The 20,835-nt window shown below is 65.5% G+C and overlaps 1 protein-coding gene across 1 annotated transcript; it reads right to left on the bottom strand.

Moving 5' to 3' along the window:
- Positions 1 to 1,526: 1,526 nt before the first annotated feature.
- LOC141919094 (mucin-3A-like) lies at positions 1,527 to 20,503 on the bottom strand. Its single transcript, XM_074814079.1, has 17 exons — positions 20,467 to 20,503; positions 20,113 to 20,311; positions 16,755 to 16,827; positions 13,314 to 13,361; positions 11,919 to 11,966; positions 8,459 to 8,525; positions 4,796 to 5,251; positions 4,456 to 4,644; positions 3,873 to 3,991; positions 3,693 to 3,751; positions 3,251 to 3,399; positions 3,055 to 3,120; positions 2,798 to 2,960; positions 2,551 to 2,712; positions 1,857 to 1,957; positions 1,707 to 1,765; positions 1,527 to 1,565 (listed from the first exon to the last, which is right to left on the bottom strand). The coding sequence occupies exons 1-17, from the start codon at positions 20,501 to 20,503 to the stop codon at positions 1,527 to 1,529; spliced, it is 2,034 nt and encodes a 677-aa protein (XP_074670180.1).
- Between the last annotated feature and the right edge of the window lie 332 nt (positions 20,504 to 20,835).

Below are 20,835 nucleotides of genomic sequence, written 5' to 3'. Positions count from 1 at the left end.
GTTCAGGGGGAGCCACGGGGGGTGCTGGTGGGGTTCGGGGGGGGCCACTGGGACTTGGGGGGTTGATGGGGCTTAGGGGGAGCCACTGGGGGGGCTGGTGGGGTTCAGGGGGAGAGACTTGGGGGACTGGTGGGGCTCAGGAGGGGGCACTGGGACTTGGGGGGTCGGTGGGGCTCAGGGGGAGCCACTTGGGGGGCTGGTGGGGTTAAGGAGGGGCCACTGGGACTTGGGGGGCTGGTGGGGCTTAGGGAGAGCCACTTGGGGGGCTGGGGGGGCTCAGGGGGAGGCACTTGGGGGTCTGGTGGGGTTTGGGGGGGCCACTGGGACTTGGGGACTGGTGGGGTTCATGGGGGAGCCACTTGGGGGACTGGTGGGACTCAGGAGGGGGCACTGGGACTTGGGGGGTCGGTGGGGCTCAGGGGGAGCCACTTGGGGGGCTGGTGGGGCTCAGGAGGGGCACTGGGACTTGGGGGGCTGGTGGGGCTTAGGGGGAGCCACTTGGGGGGCTGGTGGGGCTCAGAGGGGGCCACTGGGACTTGGGGGCTGGTGGGGCTTAGGGGGAGCCACTTGGGGGGCTGGTGGGGCTCAGAGGGGGCCACTGGGACTTGGGGGGCTGGTGGGGTTCATGGGGGAGCCACTTGGGGGGCTGGTGGGGTTCAGGGGAGGGCCACTGGGACTTGGGGGGTTGATGGGGTTTAGGGGGAGCCACTTGGGGGGCTGGTGGGGCTCAGAGGGGGCCACTGGGACTTGGGGGGCTGGTGGGGTTCATGGGGGAGCCACTTGGGGGGCTGGTGGGGTTCAGGGGGAGGCACTTGGGGGGACTGGTGGGGCTCGGGGGGGGCCACTTATGGGTCTCAAAGAGACCCACAGGCCGATGACATCACCAGTGGCCGTACAAGCTCAACGTGGCCCCGGTGGCAGGTGACCGACGTGTCCCCTGACGCCTCCGTCTTCCCCGAGGCCCAGCGGGTTCCCACCACCCCCTTTTGGGGACACCCCCCCCCCAACCCTGTGTGTGTGTGTGTCCCCCCCGCCCCCCACATCTGCCCTTTGTCCCCGTCCCCGTGGGGCACGTGGGGAGGAGGCGTGAAATGTCCCCAAGGGTGGGGACAAGGACAAACTCTCCCGCCTGCGTCACCCCCCGGACTTGCACCTTTGGGAGGATCCAACCCAAGGGCCCTAATTACTCGCTCAGCAATTAACTCGTCTCCAATAATTTCCTGTCCTGGAGGGGGGGGGAGGGGTGTTTTTGGGGATGTTTAGGGCGGTTTTGGGCACCCCACGTCCAGCCCAACCCACGTGACACCACGGGAGCCACCTTGCGTGTCCCCAACCAACGCGTGGAAACGGGCCGGTGACAATAAAATTAAGTGGTTTTATTCGACTCTACACTCGCACGGGGAGGAAGAGGATGGTGGATCTCGTGGTGTTTGTCACCCCCGAGACCCTCCCCCACACCCTCACCCCCACCCGTGTCCCTCCCCACCCCCCCAGCCCCCGTCCACTTGTCCCTTGGGTGGCTCCACTCAAGGGATGACGATGTGGGACGGTCGCTCGATGTGGATCTGGGGAGGAAGGAGAGATGAGGAGGAGGAGGAGGGTGGAGAAATGGGGGGTGGGGGTGGTGGGGTGGCCCCACGGCACCGGTGGGGGGAGGGGAGGGGGGGGAGGACACAGGCTCAGGGTGCTGAGAACGTGGCACCCACCTTCTGCGAGGTGTCCACCATCTCCAGGTTGATGCAGGTGGTGCTGGGAGCCTCCAGACCTTGTGGGGTGGGAGGAGAGGTCACGGGGACACCCCAAAAAAATCCATGGCCACCAGCCCCTCCCCCCCCCCCCCCCACTAGCCCTCTTACCTTCGCACGTGGCCGCCTGGTTGCTGATGGCGAAGCCCTGGGAGCCGCCCCAGCTCTCGTCGGTGCTGCAGTAGAGCTCGGAGCGGGACGTCACCTTGTCCCTGCGCCGGGGGGGGGGGGGGGGAGGGAGATGGGTGACAACGGGACGTCCCATGGGACACCCCCACCCCATAGGACACCCCACAGGACACCCCCACCTCATGGGACACCCTATAGGACACCCCACAGGACACCCCATCCCGTGGGACACTCCATGGGACACCCCATCCCATGGGACATCCCAACCCATGGGACACCCCACCCCATGGGACACCCCCACCCCACAGGACACCCCATGGGACACCCCACAGGACACCCCCACCCCATAGGACATCCCCACCCCACAGGAAACCCCATGGGACACCCTATAGGACACCCCACCCCATGGGACACCCCATAGGACACCCCATCCCATGGGACACCCCACCCCATGGGACACCCCCACCCTATAGGACACCCCACAGGACACCCCATCCCATGGAACACCCCATCCCATGGGACACCCCAACCCATGGGACACCCCACAGGACACCCCCACCTCATGGGACACCCCCACCCCACAGGACACCCCATGGGACACCCTATAGGACACCCCACCCCATGGGACACCCCAACCCATGGGACACCCCACAGGACACCCCCCCACCCCACTTGCCTGTACTCTTTCTTCTGCCTCTGAACCCGCAGCAGGAAGATGGTGAAAATGACGGTGGCCAAGACCAACCCGGCCACGGGCACCCCTACAGCCACCCCCACTTTGCTGATCCGTGACCTACAGGCGCTGTCTTGGTACCAAAACGCCGACTGGTCCTCGCACCTGGTGGGGGTGTCCACGCGGGTGAAAACAAGGTGCCGGCGTCACCCCAAACCCAAGGGGGACCCCCATTTTTTTGGGTGCTTACTCGCACTGTGGCCCCCCGCTTGCCACGCCGCAGGTGCCGTGGACGCAGATGTAGCGGTCGGGGGCTCGTTTGTCGCATCTGGTGATGCAGACGACGCCGGTGGCGGTGATGAGCGGTGAGTAGTAGGCCTTGAACTCCTCCGCGATGTGGTCGTCACACAGACCTGAGGGTGGACACCCCGGTGGCTCAGCGACGGGCGTGGCGGTAGCCCGAGGGGTCCCCACGTTGGGGGACAAACATCCTGTGGGTTCACTTACTCGATTCCACCTCTTCCACCCCGTAGTTGGTGACGTTGGTGAAGGCCGAGTTGAAACAAAAAGCACCTGGGATGGTGGGAGAAGGTGCTGGTGGGCGCCCGTGGGCTCCAAACGCCCCCAAAAAAAGGACTTTGCCCTGGTGGCAAGTGACACGTGGTCAGTGGGGGGGGAGGGGGGGACCACCAGCGTCACTCACAGTCGCTCCCTTCGCAGGTCTCGTTGCAGTCGGTGTAGTTGTTGAAGGCGCTGACGAGGTTCTTGGAGATGTTCTCCACCGTCTTGTTGGCCGTGGTGCTGGCCAGGACCTTCAGGAGGACGGTGTAGTTCACCACGATGCTGCCCTGGCTGAAAGGAGAAGGGACACCTCGGCTGCTGGTCCCATTCTGGAGAGCCAACTGGGACCAGTTTGGGGGTCCAAGTGTGGAGGGGACAACGTGGCCACTGTTACGTGGGGCTGGACCATCCTGAAGGAGCCCTGGGTGGCTTGGAGGGATGTGGTTGGCTCATTCTTGGAGAACATCACCTCGAGTTGAGCCCTGTGGGTCCCTTGCCCCCAAATCACCCCCCCCCAGGGCAAATTTAGGGGGGGGGAGGTGTCAGCACCCCCTGAGGACACACCATCCGTGGTGGACACTCACCTCAGCTGGTGGATCACCACGTCTTGGTAGCCCTCTATGTGCTTGTAGACCTCCTTCATCTGGAAGACAAAGAGAAACCAGGGGAAGATCCGGCCACCATTCACGTTGTGCCCCAAATGCCCCCCAAATCCCCCCCCAAGCCCCTGCCCGGCGCTGCCCCCGGCGTTGCCACGCCCTGACCTTCTCCTTGAAGTCCTTCTCAAACTCCTTGAACGCCGGAGACGAAGGATTTGCGAGATCGGTTGTGAATTCCCTGTTGTCCACCTTCGTCTTCATCTCCACCGTCGCATTCACCAGCACTTGGGCAAGAAGAAGGAGACCCGTAAGCCCACAACTGGGGCCCTTGGTCAGGGGACCAGCTCGGTCCCTCCATGGTGACCCCATTCCCAGGTTGGTCCCTCATGGTGGCCCCATTCTTGGGTCCGTCCCTTCTTGGTGGCCCCATTCCCATGTTGGTCCCTCATGGTGGCCCCAGTGTTGGGTCCATCCCTTCTTGGTGGCCCCATTCTTGGGTCCGTCCCTTCCTGGTGGCCCCATTCCTAGTTTGGTCCCTCATGGTGGCCCCATTCTTGGGTCCATCCCTTCTTGGTGGCCCCATTCCCAGTTTGGTCCCTCATGGTGGCCCCATTCTTGGGTCCGTCCCTTCTTGGTGGCCCCATTCCCAGGCCGGTCCCTCAGCGGTGACCTCCACCCCCCACCCAGGTTGGTAGCCCCCACCCCGGCAGCCCCACGGCGCCGTGGCACACCCCAACGGCTCCTTTACCATCTTTGACCTCAACGATGTCCTTGGCGAACTGACACTCAGCCCCCTGGAAATTTGGGAGACACTGGCAAACGCCGTTGGCCCAGGTGCCGCCATTTTGGCAAATGGCGATTTCGCAGAACTCGCCATAGAACCCCCCGGGACAAATACACTTGTGGCCGTCCCACGTGGCCCCGTTCTGGCAATGACCTGGAAGAGGGACACGGGGACGTGGGGACAAGGGTCACACTCTGGGAAGCACCCACGGATGCAAAGACACCTGGGAGAAGACAGGGTGCAAGGGGACGGCACAGGGGGAGGGGGGTGGGGTGATGTGCTGCAAACGAAGAGGAAGACTCACCTGGATTGGTGGTGGTTGTGGGGGTGGTGGTTGTAGGAGGGGGCGTGGTGGTGGTGGTTGTAGGACTGGGGGTAGTTGTAGGGGTGGGGGTGGTTGTAGGGGTGGGGGTAGTGGTAGGAGTGGGGGTGGTTGTAGGGGTGGGGGTAGTTGTACGACTGGGGGTAGTTGTAGGGGTGGGGGTGGTTGTAGGGGGGATGGTGGTTGTAGGGGAGGTGGTGGTTGTAGGGTTGGGAGTGGTAGTTGTAGTGGGGGGGGTGCTTGTAGGGGTGGGGGTGGTTGGAGGGGGGGTGGTGGTTGTAGAGGGAGGGGTGGTGGGACGAATAGGAGCAGTGGTTGTAGTGGGGCGGTTGGTCGTGATGATGGTTGAAGAGGTGGGGGTTGGAGTGAGGGTTGTGGGGGTGGGCGAGGATAGAGTGATGGGGGTGGTTATAGGCCCAGTGGTGGCCGAGGTGTCCCCTGTCTCCTCCGTGGTCCCCAGAGTCCCCATGGTGACATCAGAGCTGGGCGTGGTCACAGTGGAGGGTGGCTCAGTGGTGGCCGAGGTGTCCCCTGTCTCCTCCGTGGTCCCCAGAGTCCCAGTGGTGACATCAGAGGTGGGCGTGGTCACAGTGGAGGGTGGCTCAGTGGTGGCCGAGGTGTCCCCTGTCTCCTCCGTGGTCCCCAGAGTCCCCGTGGTGACATCAGAGCTGGGCGTGGTCACAGTGGAGGGTGGCTCAGTGGTGGCCGAGGTGTCCCCTGTCTCCTTCGTGGTCCCCAGAGTCCCCGTGGTGACATCAGAGCTGGGCGTGGTCACAGTGGAGGGTGGCTCAGTGGTGGCCGAGGTGTCCCCTGTCTCCTCCGTGGTCCCCAGAGTCCCCGTGGTGCCATCAGAGGTGGGCGTGGTCACAGTGGAGGGTGGCTCAGTGGTGGCCGAGGTGTCCCCTGTCTCCTCCGTGGTCCCCAGAGTCCCCGTGGTGACATCAGAGCTGGGCGTGGTCACAGTGGAGGGTGGCTCAGTGGTGGCCGAGGTGTCCCCTGTCTCCTCCGTGGTCCCCAGAGTCCCCGTGGTGCCATCAGAGCTGGGCGTGGTCACAGTAGAGGGTGGCTCAGTGGTGGCCGAGGTGTCCCCTGTCTCCTCCGTGGTCCCCAGTGTCCCCGTGGTGACATCAGAGCTGGGCGTGGTCACAGTGGAGGGTGGCTCAGTGGTGGCCGAGGTGTCCCCTGTCTCCTCCGTGGTCCCCAGAGTCCCCGTGGTGACATCAGAGCTGGGCGTGGTCACAGTGGAGGGTGGCTCAGTGGTGGCCGAGGTGTCCCCTGTCTCCTCCGTGGTCCCCAGAGTCCCCGTGGTGACATCAGAGCTGGGCGTGGTCACAGTGGAGGGTGACTCAGTGGTGGCCGAGGTGTCCCCTGTCTCCTCCGTGGTCCCCAGAGTCCCCGTGGTGACATCAGAGCTGGGCGTGGTCACAGTGGAGGGTGGCTCAGTGGTGGCCGAGGTGTCCCCTGTCTCCTCTGTGGTCCCCAGTGTCCCCGTGGTGACATCAGAGCTGGGCGTGGTCACAGTGGAGGGTGGCTCAGTGGTGGCCGAGGTGTCCCCTGTCTCCTCCGTGGTCCCCAGAGTCCCCGTGGTGACATCAGAGCTGGGCGTGGTCACAGTGGAGGGTGGCTCAGTGGTGGCCGAGGTGTCCCCTGTCTCCTCCGTGGTCCCCAGAGTCCCCGTGGTGACATCAGAGCTGGGCGTGGTCAGAGTGGAGGGTGGCTCAGTGGTGGCCGAGGTGTCCCCTGTCTCCTCCGTGGTCCCTAGAGTCGCCGTGGTGACATCAGAGGTGGGCGTGGTCACAGTGGAGGGTGGCTCAGTGGTGGCCGAGGTGTCCCCTGTCTCCTCCGTGGTCCCTAGAGTCGCCGTGGTGACATCAGAGGTGGGCGTGGTCACAGTGGAGGGTGGCTCAGTGGTGGCCGAGGTGTCCCCTGTCTCCTCCGTGGTCCCCAGAGTCCCCGTGGTGACATCAGAGCTGGGCGTGGTCACAGTGGAGGGTGGCTCAGTGGTGGCCGAGGTGTCCCCTGTCTCCTCCGTGGTCCCCAGAGTCCCCGTGGTGACATCAGAGCTGGGCGTGGTCACAGTGGAGGGTGGCTCAGTGGTGGCCGAGGTGTCCCCTGTCTCCTCCGTGGTCCCCAGAGTCCCCGTGGTGACATCAGAGCTGGGCGTGGTCACAGTGGAGGGTGGCTCAGTGGTGGCGGAGGTGTCCCCGGTTTCCTCCGTGGTCCCCAGAGTCCCCGTGGTGACATCAGAGATGGGCGTGGTCACAGTGGAGGGTGGCTCAGTGGTGGCCGAGGTGTCCCCTGTCTCCTCCGTGGTCCCCAGAGTCCCCGTGGTGACATCAGAGCTGGGCGTGGTCACAGTGGAGGATGGCTCAGTGGTGGCCGAGGTGTCCCCTGTCTCCTCCGTGATCCCTAGAGTCCCCGTGGTGACATCAGAGCTGGGCGTGGTCACAGTGGAGGGTGGCTCAGTGGTGGCCGAGGTGTCCCCTGTCTCCTCCGTGGTCCCCAGAGTCCCCGTGGTGACATCAGAGCTGGGCGTGGTCACAGTGGAGGGTGGCTCAGTGGTGGCCGAGGTGTCCCCTGTCTCCTCCGTGGTCCCCAGAGTCCCCGTGGTGACATCAGAGCTGGGCGTGGTCACAGTGGAGGGTGGCTCAGTGGTGGCCGAGGTGTCCCCTGTCTCCTCCGTGGTCCCCAGAGTCCCCGTGGTGACATCAGAGCTGGGCGTGGTCACAGTGGAGGGTGGCTCAGTGGTGGCCGAGGTGTCCCCTGTCTCCTCCGTGGTCCCCAGAGTCCCCGTGGTGACATCAGAGCTGGGCGTGGTCACAGTGGAGGGTGGCTCAGTGGTGGCCGAGGTGTCCCCGGTTTCCTCCGTGGTCCCCAGAGTCCCCGTGGTGACATCAGAGCTGGGCGTGGTCACAGTGGAGGGTGGCTCAGTGGTGGCCGAGGTGTCCCCGGTTTCCTCCGTGGTCCCCAGAGTCCCCGTGGTGACATCAGAGCTGGGCGTGGTCACAGTGGAGGGTGGCTCAGTGGTGGCCGAGGTGTCCCCTGTCTCCTCCGTGGTCCCCAGAGTCCCCGTAGTGACATCAGAGCTGGGCGTGGTCACAGTGGAGGGTGGCTCAGTGGTGGCCGAGGTGTCCCCTGTCTCCTCCGTGGTCCCCAGAGTCCCCGTGGTGACATCAGAGGTGGGCGTGGTCACAGTGGAGGGTGGCTCAGTGGTGGCCGAGGTGTCCCCTGTCTCCTCCGTGGTCCCCAGAGTCCCCGTGGTGACATCAGAGCTGGGCGTGGTCACAGTGGAGGGTGGCTCAGTGGTGGCCGAGGTGTCCCCGGTTTCCTCCGTGGTCCCCAGAGTCCCCGTGGTGACATCAGAGCTGGGCGTGGTCACAGTGGAGGGTGGCTCAGTGGTGGCCGAGGTGTCCCCTGTCTCCTCCGTGGTCCCCAGAGTCCCCGTGGTGACATCAGAGCTGGGCGTGGTCACAGTGGAGGGTGGCTCAGTGGTGGCCGAGGTGTCCCCTGTCTCCTCCGTGGTCCCCAGAGTCCCCGTGGTGACATCAGAGCTGGGCGTGGTCACAGTGGAGGGTGGCTCAGTGGTGGCCGAGGTGTCCCCTGTCTCCTCCGTGGTCCCCAGAGTCCCCGTGGTGACATCAGAGCTGGGCGTGGTCACAGTGGAGGGTGGCTCAGTGGTGGCCGAGGTGTCCCCTGTCTCCTCCGTGGTCCCCAGAGTCCCCGTGGTGACATCAGAGCTGGGCGTGGTCACAGTGGAGGGTGGCTCAGTGGTGGCCGAGGTGTCCCCGGTTTCCTCCGTGGTCCCCAGAGTCCCCGTGGTGACATCAGAGCTGGGCGTGGTCACAGTGGAGGGTGGCTCAGTGGTGGCCGAGGTGTCCCCTGTCTCCTCCGTGGTCCCCAGAGTCCCCGTGGTGACATCAGAGCTGGGCGTGGTCACAGTGGAGGGTGGCTCAGTGGTGGCCGAGGTGTCCCCTGTCTCCTCCGTGGTCCCCAGAGTCCCCGTGGTGACATCAGAGCTGGGCGTGGTCACAGTGGAGGATGGCTCAGTGGTGGCCGAGGTGTCCCCTGTCTCCTCCGTGATCCCTAGAGTCCCCGTGGTGACATCAGAGCTGGGCGTGGTCACAGTGGAGGGTGGCTCAGTGGTGGCCGAGGTGTCCCCTGTCTCCTCCGTGGTCCCCAGAGTCCCCGTGGTGACATCAGAGCTGGGCGTGGTCACAGTGGAGGGTGGCTCAGTGGTGGCCGAGGTGTCCCCTGTCTCCTCCGTGGTCCCCAGAGTCCCCGTGGTGACATCAGAGCTGGGCGTGGTCACAGTGGAGGGTGGCTCAGTGGTGGCCGATGTGTCCCCTGTCTCCTCCGTGGTCCCCAGAGTCCCCGTGGTGACATCAGAGCTGGGCGTGGTCACAGTGGAGGGTGGCTCAGTGGTGGCCGAGGTGTCCCCTGTCTCCTCCGTGGTCCCCACTGTCCCCGTGGTGACATCAGAGCTGGGCGTGGTCACAGTGGAGGGTGGCTCAGTGGTGGCCGAGGTGTCCCCTGTCTCCTCCGTGGTCCCCAGAGTCCCCGTGGTGACATCAGAGCTGGGCGTGGTCACAGTGGAGGGTGGCTCAGTGGTGGCCGAGGTGTCCCCTGTCTCCTCCGTGGTCCCCAGAGTCCCCGTGGTGACATCAGAGCTGGGCGTGGTCACAGTGGAGGGTGGCTCAGTGGTGGCCGAGGTGTCCCCGGTTTCCTCCGTGGTCCCCAGAGTCCCCGTGGTGACATCAGAGCTGGGCGTGGTCACAGTGGAGGGTGGCTCAGTGGTGGCCGAGGTGTCCCCTGTCTCCTCCGTGGTCCCCAGAGTCCCCGTGGTGACATCAGAGCTGGGCGTGGTCACAGTGGAGGGTGGCTCAGTGGTGGCCGAGGTGTCCCCTGTCTCCTCCGTGGTCCCCAGAGTCCCCGTGGTGACATCAGAGCTGGGCGTGGTCACAGTGGAGGGTGGCTCAGTGGTGGCCGAGGTGTCCCCTGTCTCCTCCGTGGTCCCCAGAGTCCCCGTGGTGACATCAGAGCTGGGCGTGGTCACAGTGGAGGGTGGCTCAGTGGTGGCCGAGGTGTCCCCTGTCTCCTCCGTGGTCCCCAGAGTCCCCGTGGTGACATCAGAGCTGGGCGTGGTCACAGTGGAGGGTGGCTCAGTGGTGGCCGATGTGTCCCCTGTCTCCTCCGTGGTCCCCAGAGTCCCCGTGGTGACATCAGAGCTGGGCGTGGTCACAGTGGAGGGTGGCTCAGTGGTGGCCGAGGTGTCCCCTGTCTCCTCCGTGGTCCCCAGAGTCCCCGTGGTGACATCAGAGCTGGGCGTGGTCACAGTGGAGGGTGGCTCAGTGGTGGCCGATGTGTCCCCTGTCTCCTCCGTGGTCCCCAGAGTCCCCGTGGTGACATCAGAGCTGGGCGTGGTCACAGTGGAGGGTGGCTCAGTGGTGGCCGAGGTGTCCCCTGTCTCCTCCGTGGTCCCCACTGTCCCCGTGGTGACATCAGAGCTGGGCGTGGTCACAGTGGAGGGTGGCTCAGTGGTGGCCGAGGTGTCCCCTGTCTCCTCCGTGGTCCCCAGAGTCCCCGTGGTGACATCAGAGCTGGGCGTGGTCACAGTGGAGGGTGGCTCAGTGGTGGCCGAGGTGTCCCCTGTCTCCTCCGTGGTACCCAGAGTCCCCGTGGTGACATCAGAGCTGGGCGTGGTCACAGTGGAGGGTGGCTCAGTGGTGGCCGAGGTGTCCCCGGTTTCCTCCGTGGTCCCCAGAGTCCCCGTGGTGACATCAGAGCTGGGCGTGGTCACAGTGGAGGGTGGCTCAGTGGTGGCCGAGGTGTCCCCGGTTTCCTCCGTGGTCCCCAGAGTCCCCGTGGTGACATCAGAGCTGGGCGTGGTCACAGTGGAGGGTGGCTCAGTGGTGGCCGAGGTGTCCCCTGTCTCCTCCGTGGTCCCCAGAGTCCCCGTGGTGACATCAGAGCTGGGCGTGGTCACAGTGGAGGGTGGCTCAGTGGTGGCCGAGGTGTCCCCTGTCTCCTCCGTGGTCCCCAGAGTCCCCGTGGTGACATCAGAGGTGGGCGTGGTCACAGTGGAGGATGGCTCAGTGGTGGCCGAGGTGTCCCCTGTCTCCTCCGTGGTCCCCAGAGTCCCCGTGGTGACATCAGAGCTGGGCGTGGTCACAGTGGAGGGTGGCTCAGTGGTGGCCGAGGTGTCCCCTGTCTCCTCCGTGGTCCCCAGAGTCCCCGTGGTGACATCAGAGGTGGGCGTGGTCACAGTGGAGGGTGGCTCAGTGGTGGCCGAGGTGTCCCCGGTTTCCTCCGTGGTCCCCAGAGTCCCCGTGGTGACATCAGAGCTGGGCGTGGTCACAGTGGAGGGTGGCTCAGTGGTGGCCGAGGTGTCCCCGGTTTCCTCCGTGGTCCCCAGAGTCCCCGTGGTGACATCAGAGCTGGGCGTGGTCACAGTGGAGGGTGGCTCAGTGGTGGCCGAGGTGTCCCCTGTCTCCTCCGTGGTCCCCAGAGTCCCCGTGGTGACATCAGAGCTGGGCGTGGTCACAGTGGAGGGTGGCTCAGTGGTGGCCAAGGTGTCCCCTGTCTCCTCCGTGGTCCCCAGAGTCCCCGTGGTGACATCAGAGCTGGGCGTGGTCACAGTGGAGGGTGGCTCAGTGGTGGCCGAGGTGTCCCCTGTCTCCTCCGTGGTCCCCAGAGTCCCCGTGGTGACATCAGAGCTGGGCGTGGTCACAGTGGAGGGTGGCTCCGTGGTGGCCGAGGTGTCCCCTGTCTCCTCCGTGGTCCCCAGTGTCCCCGTGGTGACATCAGAGCTGGGCGTGGTCACAGTGGAGGGTGGCTCAGTGGTGGCCGAGGTGTCCCCGGTTTCCTCCGTGGTCCCCAGAGTCCCCGTGGTGACATCAGAGCTGGGCGTGGTCACAGTGGAGGGTGGCTCAGTGGTGGCCGAGGTGTCCCCTGTCTCCTCCGTGGTCCCCAGAGTCCCCGTGGTGACATCAGAGCTGGGCGTGGTCACAGTGGAGGGTGGCTCAGTGGTGGCCGAGGTGTCCCCTGTCTCCTCCGTGGTCCCCAGAGTCCCCGTGGTGACATCAGAGCTGGGCGTGGTCACAGTGGAGGGTGGCTCAGTGGTGGCCGAGGTGTCCCCTGTCTCCTCCGTGGTCCCCAGAGTCCCCGTGGTGACATCAGAGCTGGGCGTGGTCAGAGTGGAGGGTGGCTCAGTGGTGGCCGAGGTGTCCCCGGTGTCCTCCGTGGTTCCCAGAGTCCCTGTGGTGACATCAGAGGTGGGCGTGGTCACAGTGGAGGGTGGCTCAGTGGTGGCCGAGGTGTCCCCTGTCTCCTCCGTGGTCCCCAGAGTCCCCGTGGTGACATCAGAGCTGGGCGTGGTCACAGTGGAGGATGGCTCAGTGGTGGCCGAGGTGTCCCCGGTTTCCTCCGTGGTCCCCAGAGTCCCCGTGGTGACATCAGAGCTGGGCGTGGTCACAGTGGAGGGTGGCTCAGTGGTGGCCGAGGTGTCCCCTGTCTCCTCCGTGGTCCCCAGAGTCCCCGTGGTGACATCAGAGCTGGGCGTGGTCAGAGTGGAGGGTGGCTCAGTGGTGGCCGAGGTGTCCCCGGTGTCCTCCGTGGTTCCCAGAGTCCCCGTGGTGACATCAGAGGTGGGCGTGGTCACAGTGGAGGGTGGCTCAGTGGTGGCCGAGGTGTCCCCTGTCTCCTCCGTGGTCCCCAGAGTCCCCGTGGTGACATCAGAGCTGGGCGTGGTCACAGTGGAGGGTGGCTCAGTGGTGGCCGAGGTGTCCCCTGTCTCCTCCGTGGTCCCCAGAGTCCCCGTGGTGACATCAGAGCTGGGCGTGGTCACAGTGGAGGGTGGCTCAGTGGTGGCCGAGGTGTCCCCTGTCTCCTCCGTGGTCCCTAGAGTCGCCGTGGTGACATCAGAGCTGGGCGTGGTCACAGTGGAGGGTGGCTCAGTGGTGGCCGAGGTGTCCCCTGTCTCCTCCGTGGTCCCTAGAGTCCCCGTGGTGACATCAGAGCTGGGCGTGGTCACAGTGGAGGGTGGCTCAGTGGTGGTCGAGGTGTCCCCTGTCTCCTCCGTGGTCCCTAGAGTCCCCGTGGTGACATCAGAACTGGGCGTGGTCACAGTGGAGGGTGGCTCAGTGGTGGCCGAGGTGTCCCCTGTCTCCTCCGTGGTCCCCAGAGTCCCCGTGGTGACATCAGAGCTGGGCGTGGTCACAGTGGAGGGTGGCTCAGTGGTGGCCGAGGTGTCCCCTGTCTCCTCCGTGGTCCCCAGAGTCCCCGTGGTGACATCAGAGCTGGGCGTGGTCACAGTGGAGGGTGGCTCAGTGGTGGCCGAGGTGTCCCCTGTCTCCTCCGTGGTCCCCAGAGTCCCCGTGGTGACATCAGAGCTGGGCGTGGTCACAGTGGAGGGTGGCTCAGTGGTGGCCGAGGTGTCCCCTGTCTCCTCCGTGGTCCCTAGAGTCGCCGTGGTGACATCAGAGCTGGGCGTGGTCACAGTGGAGGGTGGCTCAGTGGTGGCCGAGGTGTCCCCTGTCTCCTCCGTGGTCCCTAGAGTCCCCGTGGTGACATCAGAGCTGGGCGTGGTCACAGTGGAGGGTGGCTCAGTGGTGGCCGAGGTGTCCCCTGTATCCTCCGTGGTTCCCAGAATCCCCGTGGTGACATCAGAGCTGGGCGTGGTCACAGTGGAGGGTGGCTCAGTGGTGGCCGAGGTGTCCCCTGTCTCCTCCGTGGTCCCCAGAGTCCCCGTGGTGACATCAGAGCTGGGCGTGGTCACAGTGGAGGGTGGCTCAGTGGTGGCCGAGGTGTCCCCTGTCTCCTCCGTGGTCCCCAGAGTCCCCGTGGTGACATCAGAGCTGGGCGTGGTGACAGTGGAGGGTGGCTCAGTGGTGGTCGAGGTGTCCCCTGTCTCCTCCGTGGTCCCTAGAGTCCCCGTGGTGACATCAGAACTGGGCGTGGTCACAGTGGAGGGTGGCTCAGTGGTGGCCGAGGTGTCCCCTGTCTCCTCCGTGGTCCCCAGAGTCCCCGTGGTGACATCAGAGCTGGGCGTGGTCAGAGTGGAGGGTGGCTCAGTGGTGGCCGAGGTGTCCCCTGTCTCCTCCGTGGTCCCCAGAGTCCCCGTGGTGACATCAGAGCTGGGCGTGGTCACAGTGGAGGATGGCTCAGTGGTGGCCGAGGTGTCCCCTGTCTCCTCCGTGGTCCCCAGAGTCCCCGTGGTGACATCAGAGCTGGGCGTGGTCACAGTGGAGGGTGGCTCAGTGGTGGCCGAGGTGTCCCCTGTCTCCTCCGTGGTCCCCAGAGTCCCCGTGGTGACATCAGAGCTGGGCGTGGTCACAGTGGAGGGTGGCTCAGTGGTGGCCGAGGTGTCCCCTGTCTCCTCCGTGGTCCCCAGAGTCCCCGTGGTGACATCAGAGCTGGGCGTGGTCACAGTGGAGGGTGGCTCAGTGGTGGCCGAGGTGTCCCCTGTCTCCTCCGTGGTCCCCAGAGTCCCCGTGGTGACATCAGAGCTGGGCGTGGTCACAGTGGAGGGTGGCTCAGTGGTGGCCGAGGTGTCCCCGGTTTCCTCCGTGGTCCCCAGAGTCCCCGTGGTGACATCAGAGCTGGGCGTGGTCACAGTGGAGGGTGGCTCAGTGGTGGCCGAGGTGTCCCCGGTTTCCTCCGTGGTCCCCAGAGTCCCCGTGGTGACATCAGAGCTGGGCGTGGTCACAGTGGAGGGTGGCTCAGTGGTGGCCGAGGTGTCCCCTGTCTCCTCCGTGGTCCCCAGAGTCCCCGTGGTGACATCAGAGCTGGGCGTGGTCACAGTGGAGGGTGGCTCAGTGGTGGCCGAGGTGTCCCCTGTCTCCTCCGTGGTCCCCAGAGTCCCCGTGGTGACATCAGAGCTGGGCGTGGTCACAGTGGAGGGTGGCTCAGTGGTGGCCGAGGTGTCCCCTGTCTCCTCCGTGGTCCCCAGAGTCCCCGTGGTGACATCAGAGCTGGGCGTGGTCACAGTGGAGGGTGGCTCAGTGGTGGCCGAGGTGTCCCCTGTCTCCTCCGTGGTCCCCAGAGTCCCCGTGGTGACATCAGAGCTGGGCGTGGTCACAGTGGAGGGTGGCTCAGTGGTGGCCGAGGTGTCCCCTGTCTCCTCCGTGGTCCCCAGAGTCCCCGTGGTGACATCAGAGCTGGGCGTGGTCACAGTGGAGGGTGGCTCAGTGGTGGCCGAGGTGTCCCCTGTCTCCTCCGTGGTCCCCAGAGTCCCCGTGGTGACATCAGAGCTGGGCGTGGTCACAGTGGAGGGTGGCTCAGTGGTGGCCGAGGTGTCCCCTGTATCCTCCGTGGTTCCCAGAATCCCCGTGGTGACATCAGAGCTGGGCGTGGTCACAGTGGAGGGTGGCTCAGTGGCTGCCGAGGTGTCCCCTGTCTCCTCCGTGGTCCCCAGAGTCCCCGTGGTGACATCAGAGCTGGGCGTGGTCACAGTGGAGGGTGGCTCAGTGGTGGCCGAGATGTCCCCGGATTCCTCCGTGGTCCCCAGAGTCCCCGTGGTGACATCAGAGCTGGGCGTGGTCACAGTGGAGGGTGGCTCAGTGGTGGTCGAGGTGTCCCCTGTCTCCTCCGTGGTCCCTAGAGTCCCCGTGGTGACATCAGAACTGGGCGTGGTCACAGTGGAGGGTGGCTCAGTGGTGGCCGAGGTGTCCCCTGTCTCCTCCGTGGTCCCCAGAGTCCCCGTGGTGACATCAGAGCTGGGCGTGGTCACAGTGGAGGGTGGCTCAGTGGTTGCCGAGGTGTCCCCTGTCTCCTCCGTGGTCCCCAGAGTCCCCGTGGTGACATCAGAGCTGGGCGTGGTCACAGTGGAGGGTGGCTCAGTGGTGGCCGAGGTGTCCCCTGTCTCCTCCGTGGTCCCCAGAGTCCCCGTGGTGACATCAGAGCTGGGCGTGGTCACAGTGGAGGGTGGCTCAGTGGTGGCCAAGGTGTCCCCGGTTTCCTCCGTGGTCCCCAGAGTCCCCGTGGTGACATCAGAGCTGGGCGTGGTCACAGTGGAGGGTGGCTCAGTGGTGGCCGAGGTGTCCCCTGTGTCCTCCGTGGTCCCCAGAGTCCCCGTGGTGACATCAGAGCTGGGCGTGGTCACAGTGGAGGGTGGCTCAGTGGTGGCCGAGGTGTCCCCTGTCTCCTCCGTGGTCCCCAGAGTCCCCGTGGTGACATCAGAGCTGGGCGTGGTCACAGTGGAGGGTGGCTCAGTGGTGGCCGAGGTGTCCCCTGTCTCCTCCGTGGTCCCCAGAGTCCCCGTGGTGACATCAGAGCTGGGCGTGGTCACAGTGGAGGGTGGCTCAGTGGTGGCCGAGGTGTCCCCTGTCTCCTCCGTGGTCCCCAGAGTCCCCGTGGTGACATCAGAGCTGGGCGTGGTCACAGTGGAGGGTGGCTCAGTGGTGGCCGAGGTGTCCCCTGTCTCCTCCGTGGTCCCCAGAGTCCCCGTGGTGACATCAGAGCTGGGCGTGGTCACAGTGGAGGGTGGCTCAGTGGTGGCCAAGGTGTCCCCGGTTTCCTCCGTGGTCCCCAGAGTCCCCGTGGTGACATCAGAGCTGGGCGTGGTCACAGTGGAGGGTGGCTCAGTGGTGGCCGAGGTGTCCCCTGTCTCCTCCGTGGTCCCCAGAGTCCCCGTGGTGACATCAGAGCTGGGCGTGGTCACAGTGGAGGGTGGCTCAGTGGTGGCCGAGGTGTCCCCTGTCTCCTCCGTGGTCCCCAGAGTCCCCGTGGTGACATCAGAGCTGGGCGTGGTCACAGTGGAGGGTGGCTCAGTGGTGGCCGAGGTGTCCCCTGTCTCCTCCGTGGTCCCCAGAGTCCCCGTGGTGACATCAGAGCTGGGCGTGGTCACAGTGGAGGGTGGCTCAGTGGTGGCCGAGGTGTCCCCTGTCTCCTCCGTGGTCCCCAGAGTCCCCGTGGTGACATCAGAGCTGGGCGTGGTCACAGTGGAGGATGGCTCAGTGGTGGCCGAGGTGTCCCCTGTCTCCTCCGTGGTCCCCAGAGTCCCCGTGGTGACATCAGAGCTGGGCGTGGTCACAGTGGAGGGTGGCTCAGTGGTGGCCGAGGTGTCCCCGGTTTCCTCCGTGGTCCCCAGAGTCCCCGTGGTGACATCAGAGCTGGGCGTGGTCACAGTGGAGGGTGGCTCAGTGGTGGCCGAGGTGTCCCCTGTCTCCTCCGTGGTCCCCAGAGTCCCCGTGGTGACATCAGAGCTGGGCGTGGTCACAGTGGAGGGTGGCGCAGTGGTGGTCGAGGTGTCCCCTGTCTCCTCCGTGGTCCCCAGAGTCCCCGTGGTGACATCAGAGCTGGGCGTGGTCACAGTGGAGGGTGGCTCAGTGGTGGTCGAGGTGTCCCCTGTCTCCTCCGTGGTCCCCAGAGTCCCCGTGGTGACATCAGAGCTGGGCGTGGTCACAGTGGAGGGTGGCTCAGTGGTGGCCGAGGTGTCCCCGGTTTCCTCCGTGGTCCCCAGAGTCCCCGTGGTGACATCAGAGCTGGGCGTGGTCACAGTGGAGGGTGGCTCAGTGGTGGCCGAGGTGTCCCCGGTTTCCTCCGTGGTCCCCAGAGTCCCCGTGGTGACATCAGAGGTGGGCGTGGTCACAGTGGAGGGTGGCTCAGTGGTGGCCGAGGTGTCCCCGGTTTCCTCCGTGGTCCCCAGAGTCCCCGTGGTGACATCAGAGGTGGGCGTGGTCACAGTGGAGGGTGGCTCAGTGGTGGCCGAGGTGTCCCCTGTGTCCTCCGTGGTCCCCAGAGTCCCCGTGGTGACATCAGAGCTGGGCGTGGTCAAAGTGGAGGATGGCTCCGTGGTGGCCGAGGTGTCCCCTGTCTCCTCCGTGGTCCCCAGAGTCCCCGTGGTGACATCAGAACTGGGCGTGGTCACAGTGGAGGGTGGCTCAGTGGTGGCCGAGGTGTCCCCTGTCTCCTCCGTGGTCCCCAGAGTCCCCGTGGTGACATCAGAGCTGGGCGTGGTCACAGTGGAGGGTGGCTCAGTGGTGGCCGAGGTGTCCCCGGTTTCCTCCGTGGTCCCCAGAGTCCCCGTGGTGCCATCAGAGCTGGGCGTGGTCACAGTGGAGGGTGGCTCAGTGGTGGCCGAGGTGTCCCCTGTCTCCTCCGTGGTCCCCAGAGTCCCCGTGGTGACATCAGAGCTGGGCGTGGTCACAGTGGAGGGTGGCTCAGTGGTGGCCGAGGTGTCCCCTGTCTCCTCCGTGGTCCCTAGAGTCCCCGTGGTGACATCAGAGCTGGGCGTGGTCACAGTGGAGGATGGCTCAGTGGTGGCCGAGGTGTCCCCTGTCTCCTCCGTGGTCCCCAGAGTCCCCGTGGTGACATCAGAGGTGGGCGTGGTCACAGTGGAGGGTGGCTCAGTGGTGGCCGAGGTGTCCCCTGTCTCCTCCGTGGTCCCCAGAGTCCCCGTGGTGACATCAGAGCTGGGCGTGGTCACAGTGGAGGATGGCTCAGTGGTGGCCGAGGTGTCCCCTGTCTCCTCCGTGGTCCCCAGAGTCCCCGTGGTGACATCAGAGCTGGGCGTGGTCACAGTGGAGGATGGCTCAGTGGTGGCCGAGGTGTCCCCTGTCTCCTCCGTGGTCCCCAGAGTCCCCATGGTGACATCAGAGCTGGGTGTGGTAACAGTGGAGGGTGGCTCAGTGGTGGCCGAGGTGTCCCCTGTCTCCTCCGTGGTCCCTAGAGTCCCCGTGGTGACATCAGAACTGGGCGTGGTCACAGTGGAGGGTGGCTCAGTGGTGGCCGAGGTGTCCCCTGTCTCCTCCGTGGTCCCCAGAGTCCCCGTGGTGACATCAGAGCTGGGCGTGGTCACAGTGGAGGGTGGCTCCGTGGTGGCCGAGGTGTCCCCTGTCTCCTCCGTGGTCCCCAGTGTCCCCGTGGTGACATCAGAGCTGGGCGTGGTCACAGTGGAGGGTGGCTCAGTGGTGGCCGAGGTGTCCCCGGTTTCCTCCGTGGTCCCCAGAGTCCCCGTGGTGACATCAGAGGTGGGCGTGGTCACAGTGGAGGGTGGCTCAGTGGTGGCCGAGGTGTCCCCGGTTTCCTCCGTGGTCCCCAGAGTCCCCGTGGTGACATCAGAGCTGGGCGTGGTCACAGTGGAGGGTGGCTCAGTGGTGGTCGAGGTGTCCCCTGTCTCCTCCGTGGTCCCCAGAGTCCCCGTGGTGACATCAGAGCTGGGCGTGGTCACAGTGGAGGGTGGCTCAGTGGTGGCCGAGGTGTCCCCTGTCTCCTCCGTGGTCCCCAGAGTCCCCGTGGTGACATCAGAGCTGGGCGTGGTCACAGTGGAGGGTGGCTCAGTGGTGGCCGAGGTGTCCCCTGTCTCCTCCGTGGTCCCCAGAGTCCCCGTGGTGACATCAGAGCTGGGCGTGGTCACAGTGGAGGGTGGCTCAGTGGTGGTCGAGGTGTCCCCTGTCTCCTCCGTGGTCCCTAGAGTCCCCGTGGTGACATCAGAACTGGGCGTGGTCACAGTGGAGGGTGGCTCAGTGGTGGCCGAGGTGTCCCCTGTCTCCTCCGTGGTCCCCAGAGTCCCCGTGGTGACATCAGAGCTGGGCGTGGTCACAGTGGAGGGTGGCTCCGTGGTGGCCGAGGTGTCCCCTGTCTCCTCCGTGGTCCCCAGTGTCCCCGTGGTGACATCAGAGCTGGGCGTGGTCACAGTGGAGGGTGGCTCAGTGGTGGCCGAGGTGTCCCCGGTTTCCTCCGTGGTCCCCAGAGTCCCCGTGGTGACATCAGAGGTGGGCGTGGTCACAGTGGAGGGTGGCTCAGTGGTGGCCGAGGTGTCCCCGGTTTCCTCCGTGGTCCCCAGAGTCCCCGTGGTGACATCAGAGCTGGGCGTGGTCACAGTGGAGGGTGGCTCAGTGGTGGCCGAGGTGTCCCCTGTCTCCTCCGTGGTCCCCAGAGTCCCCGTGGTGACATCAGAGCTGGGCGTGGTCACAGTGGAGGGTGGCGCAGTGGTGGCCGAGGTGTCCCCTGTCTCCTCCGTGGTCCCCAGAGTCCCCGTGGTGACATCAGAGCTGGGCGTGGTAACAGTGGAGGGTGGCTCAGTGGTGGCCGAGGTGTCCCCTGTCTCCTCCGTGGTCCCCAGTGTCCCCGTGGTGACATCAGAGCTGGGCGTGGTCACAGTGGAGGGTGGCTCAGTGGTGGCCGAGGTGTCCCCTGTCTCCTCCGTGGTCCCCAGAGTCCCCGTGGTGACATCAGAGCTGGGCGTGGTCACAATGGGTTGTGTCCCAGTAGTGGCTGAGGAGTCCCCTGTCTCCTCTGTGGTCCCCAGGGTCCCCGTGGTCACATCGGATCTGGTCGTGCCCCCACTTCCCCCCTGTAACAGAACCTCCCTCCTCAGCCGTGTCTGTCCCTTCTTCTCAACTGGGACCAGTGTGTTTCTCCCACTGGTGGCCACTGGTGGATCTTCATGTCCTCTGTTCAGCTTCACCTCGATGCCATGAGGTGGCCCCGGCCACGTCTTTAGCCAAGACCAGCGGGCTGGTTGCCCTTTGTCCCACGGCTCTTGCTGGTCCGTGTCGTCTGTGGGGGGAGGGGGTCATAAGTTTAGGGGGTCCCAAGGGCCTTTGGGTCTTCACCCACTGCTCTGATGGCTGCACCCAGGGTCCACGTGTGGGTGCCACCCCCCTCCCTGGGTGGGCCCTGACACCCCTTGGTCCCCTCCTGCCATCTCCTACACGTCAACACCTGCCCTGGCCCCACAAACACCTGCATCACCCCAAACCCCACAGACCCCCCCAAAAACCCCCATCCACTGTTGACCAACACCCCTCAAAGACCCACCCTTGGTTCTCCAAAGACTCCCCAGACCCCCCCAAGACCCCCAGTTGGGTCCCAAAAATTCCCAGACCCTCAAAGACCCCCATCCACCCTTGACCAACATCCCTCCAAAGACCCCCCAGGACCTTCCAAGACCCCAGAGGCGCCCCAAAAACTCATGGAGCCCCCAAGATCCCCATCCAGCGTTGACCAACACCCCTCAAAGACCCACCCTTGGTTCTCCAAAGACCCCCCAGCCCCCCCCAAGACCCCCAGTTGGCTTCCAA

The sequence above is a fragment of the Strix aluco genome, unplaced genomic scaffold (genome assembly GCF_031877795.1).
Source record: "Strix aluco isolate bStrAlu1 unplaced genomic scaffold, bStrAlu1.hap1 HAP1_SCAFFOLD_149, whole genome shotgun sequence".
Taxonomy (NCBI): domain Eukaryota; kingdom Metazoa; phylum Chordata; class Aves; order Strigiformes; family Strigidae; genus Strix; species Strix aluco.
Note: the sequence above shows the minus strand (reverse complement) of the source record. Positions and strands in the feature narration are given on the sequence as shown.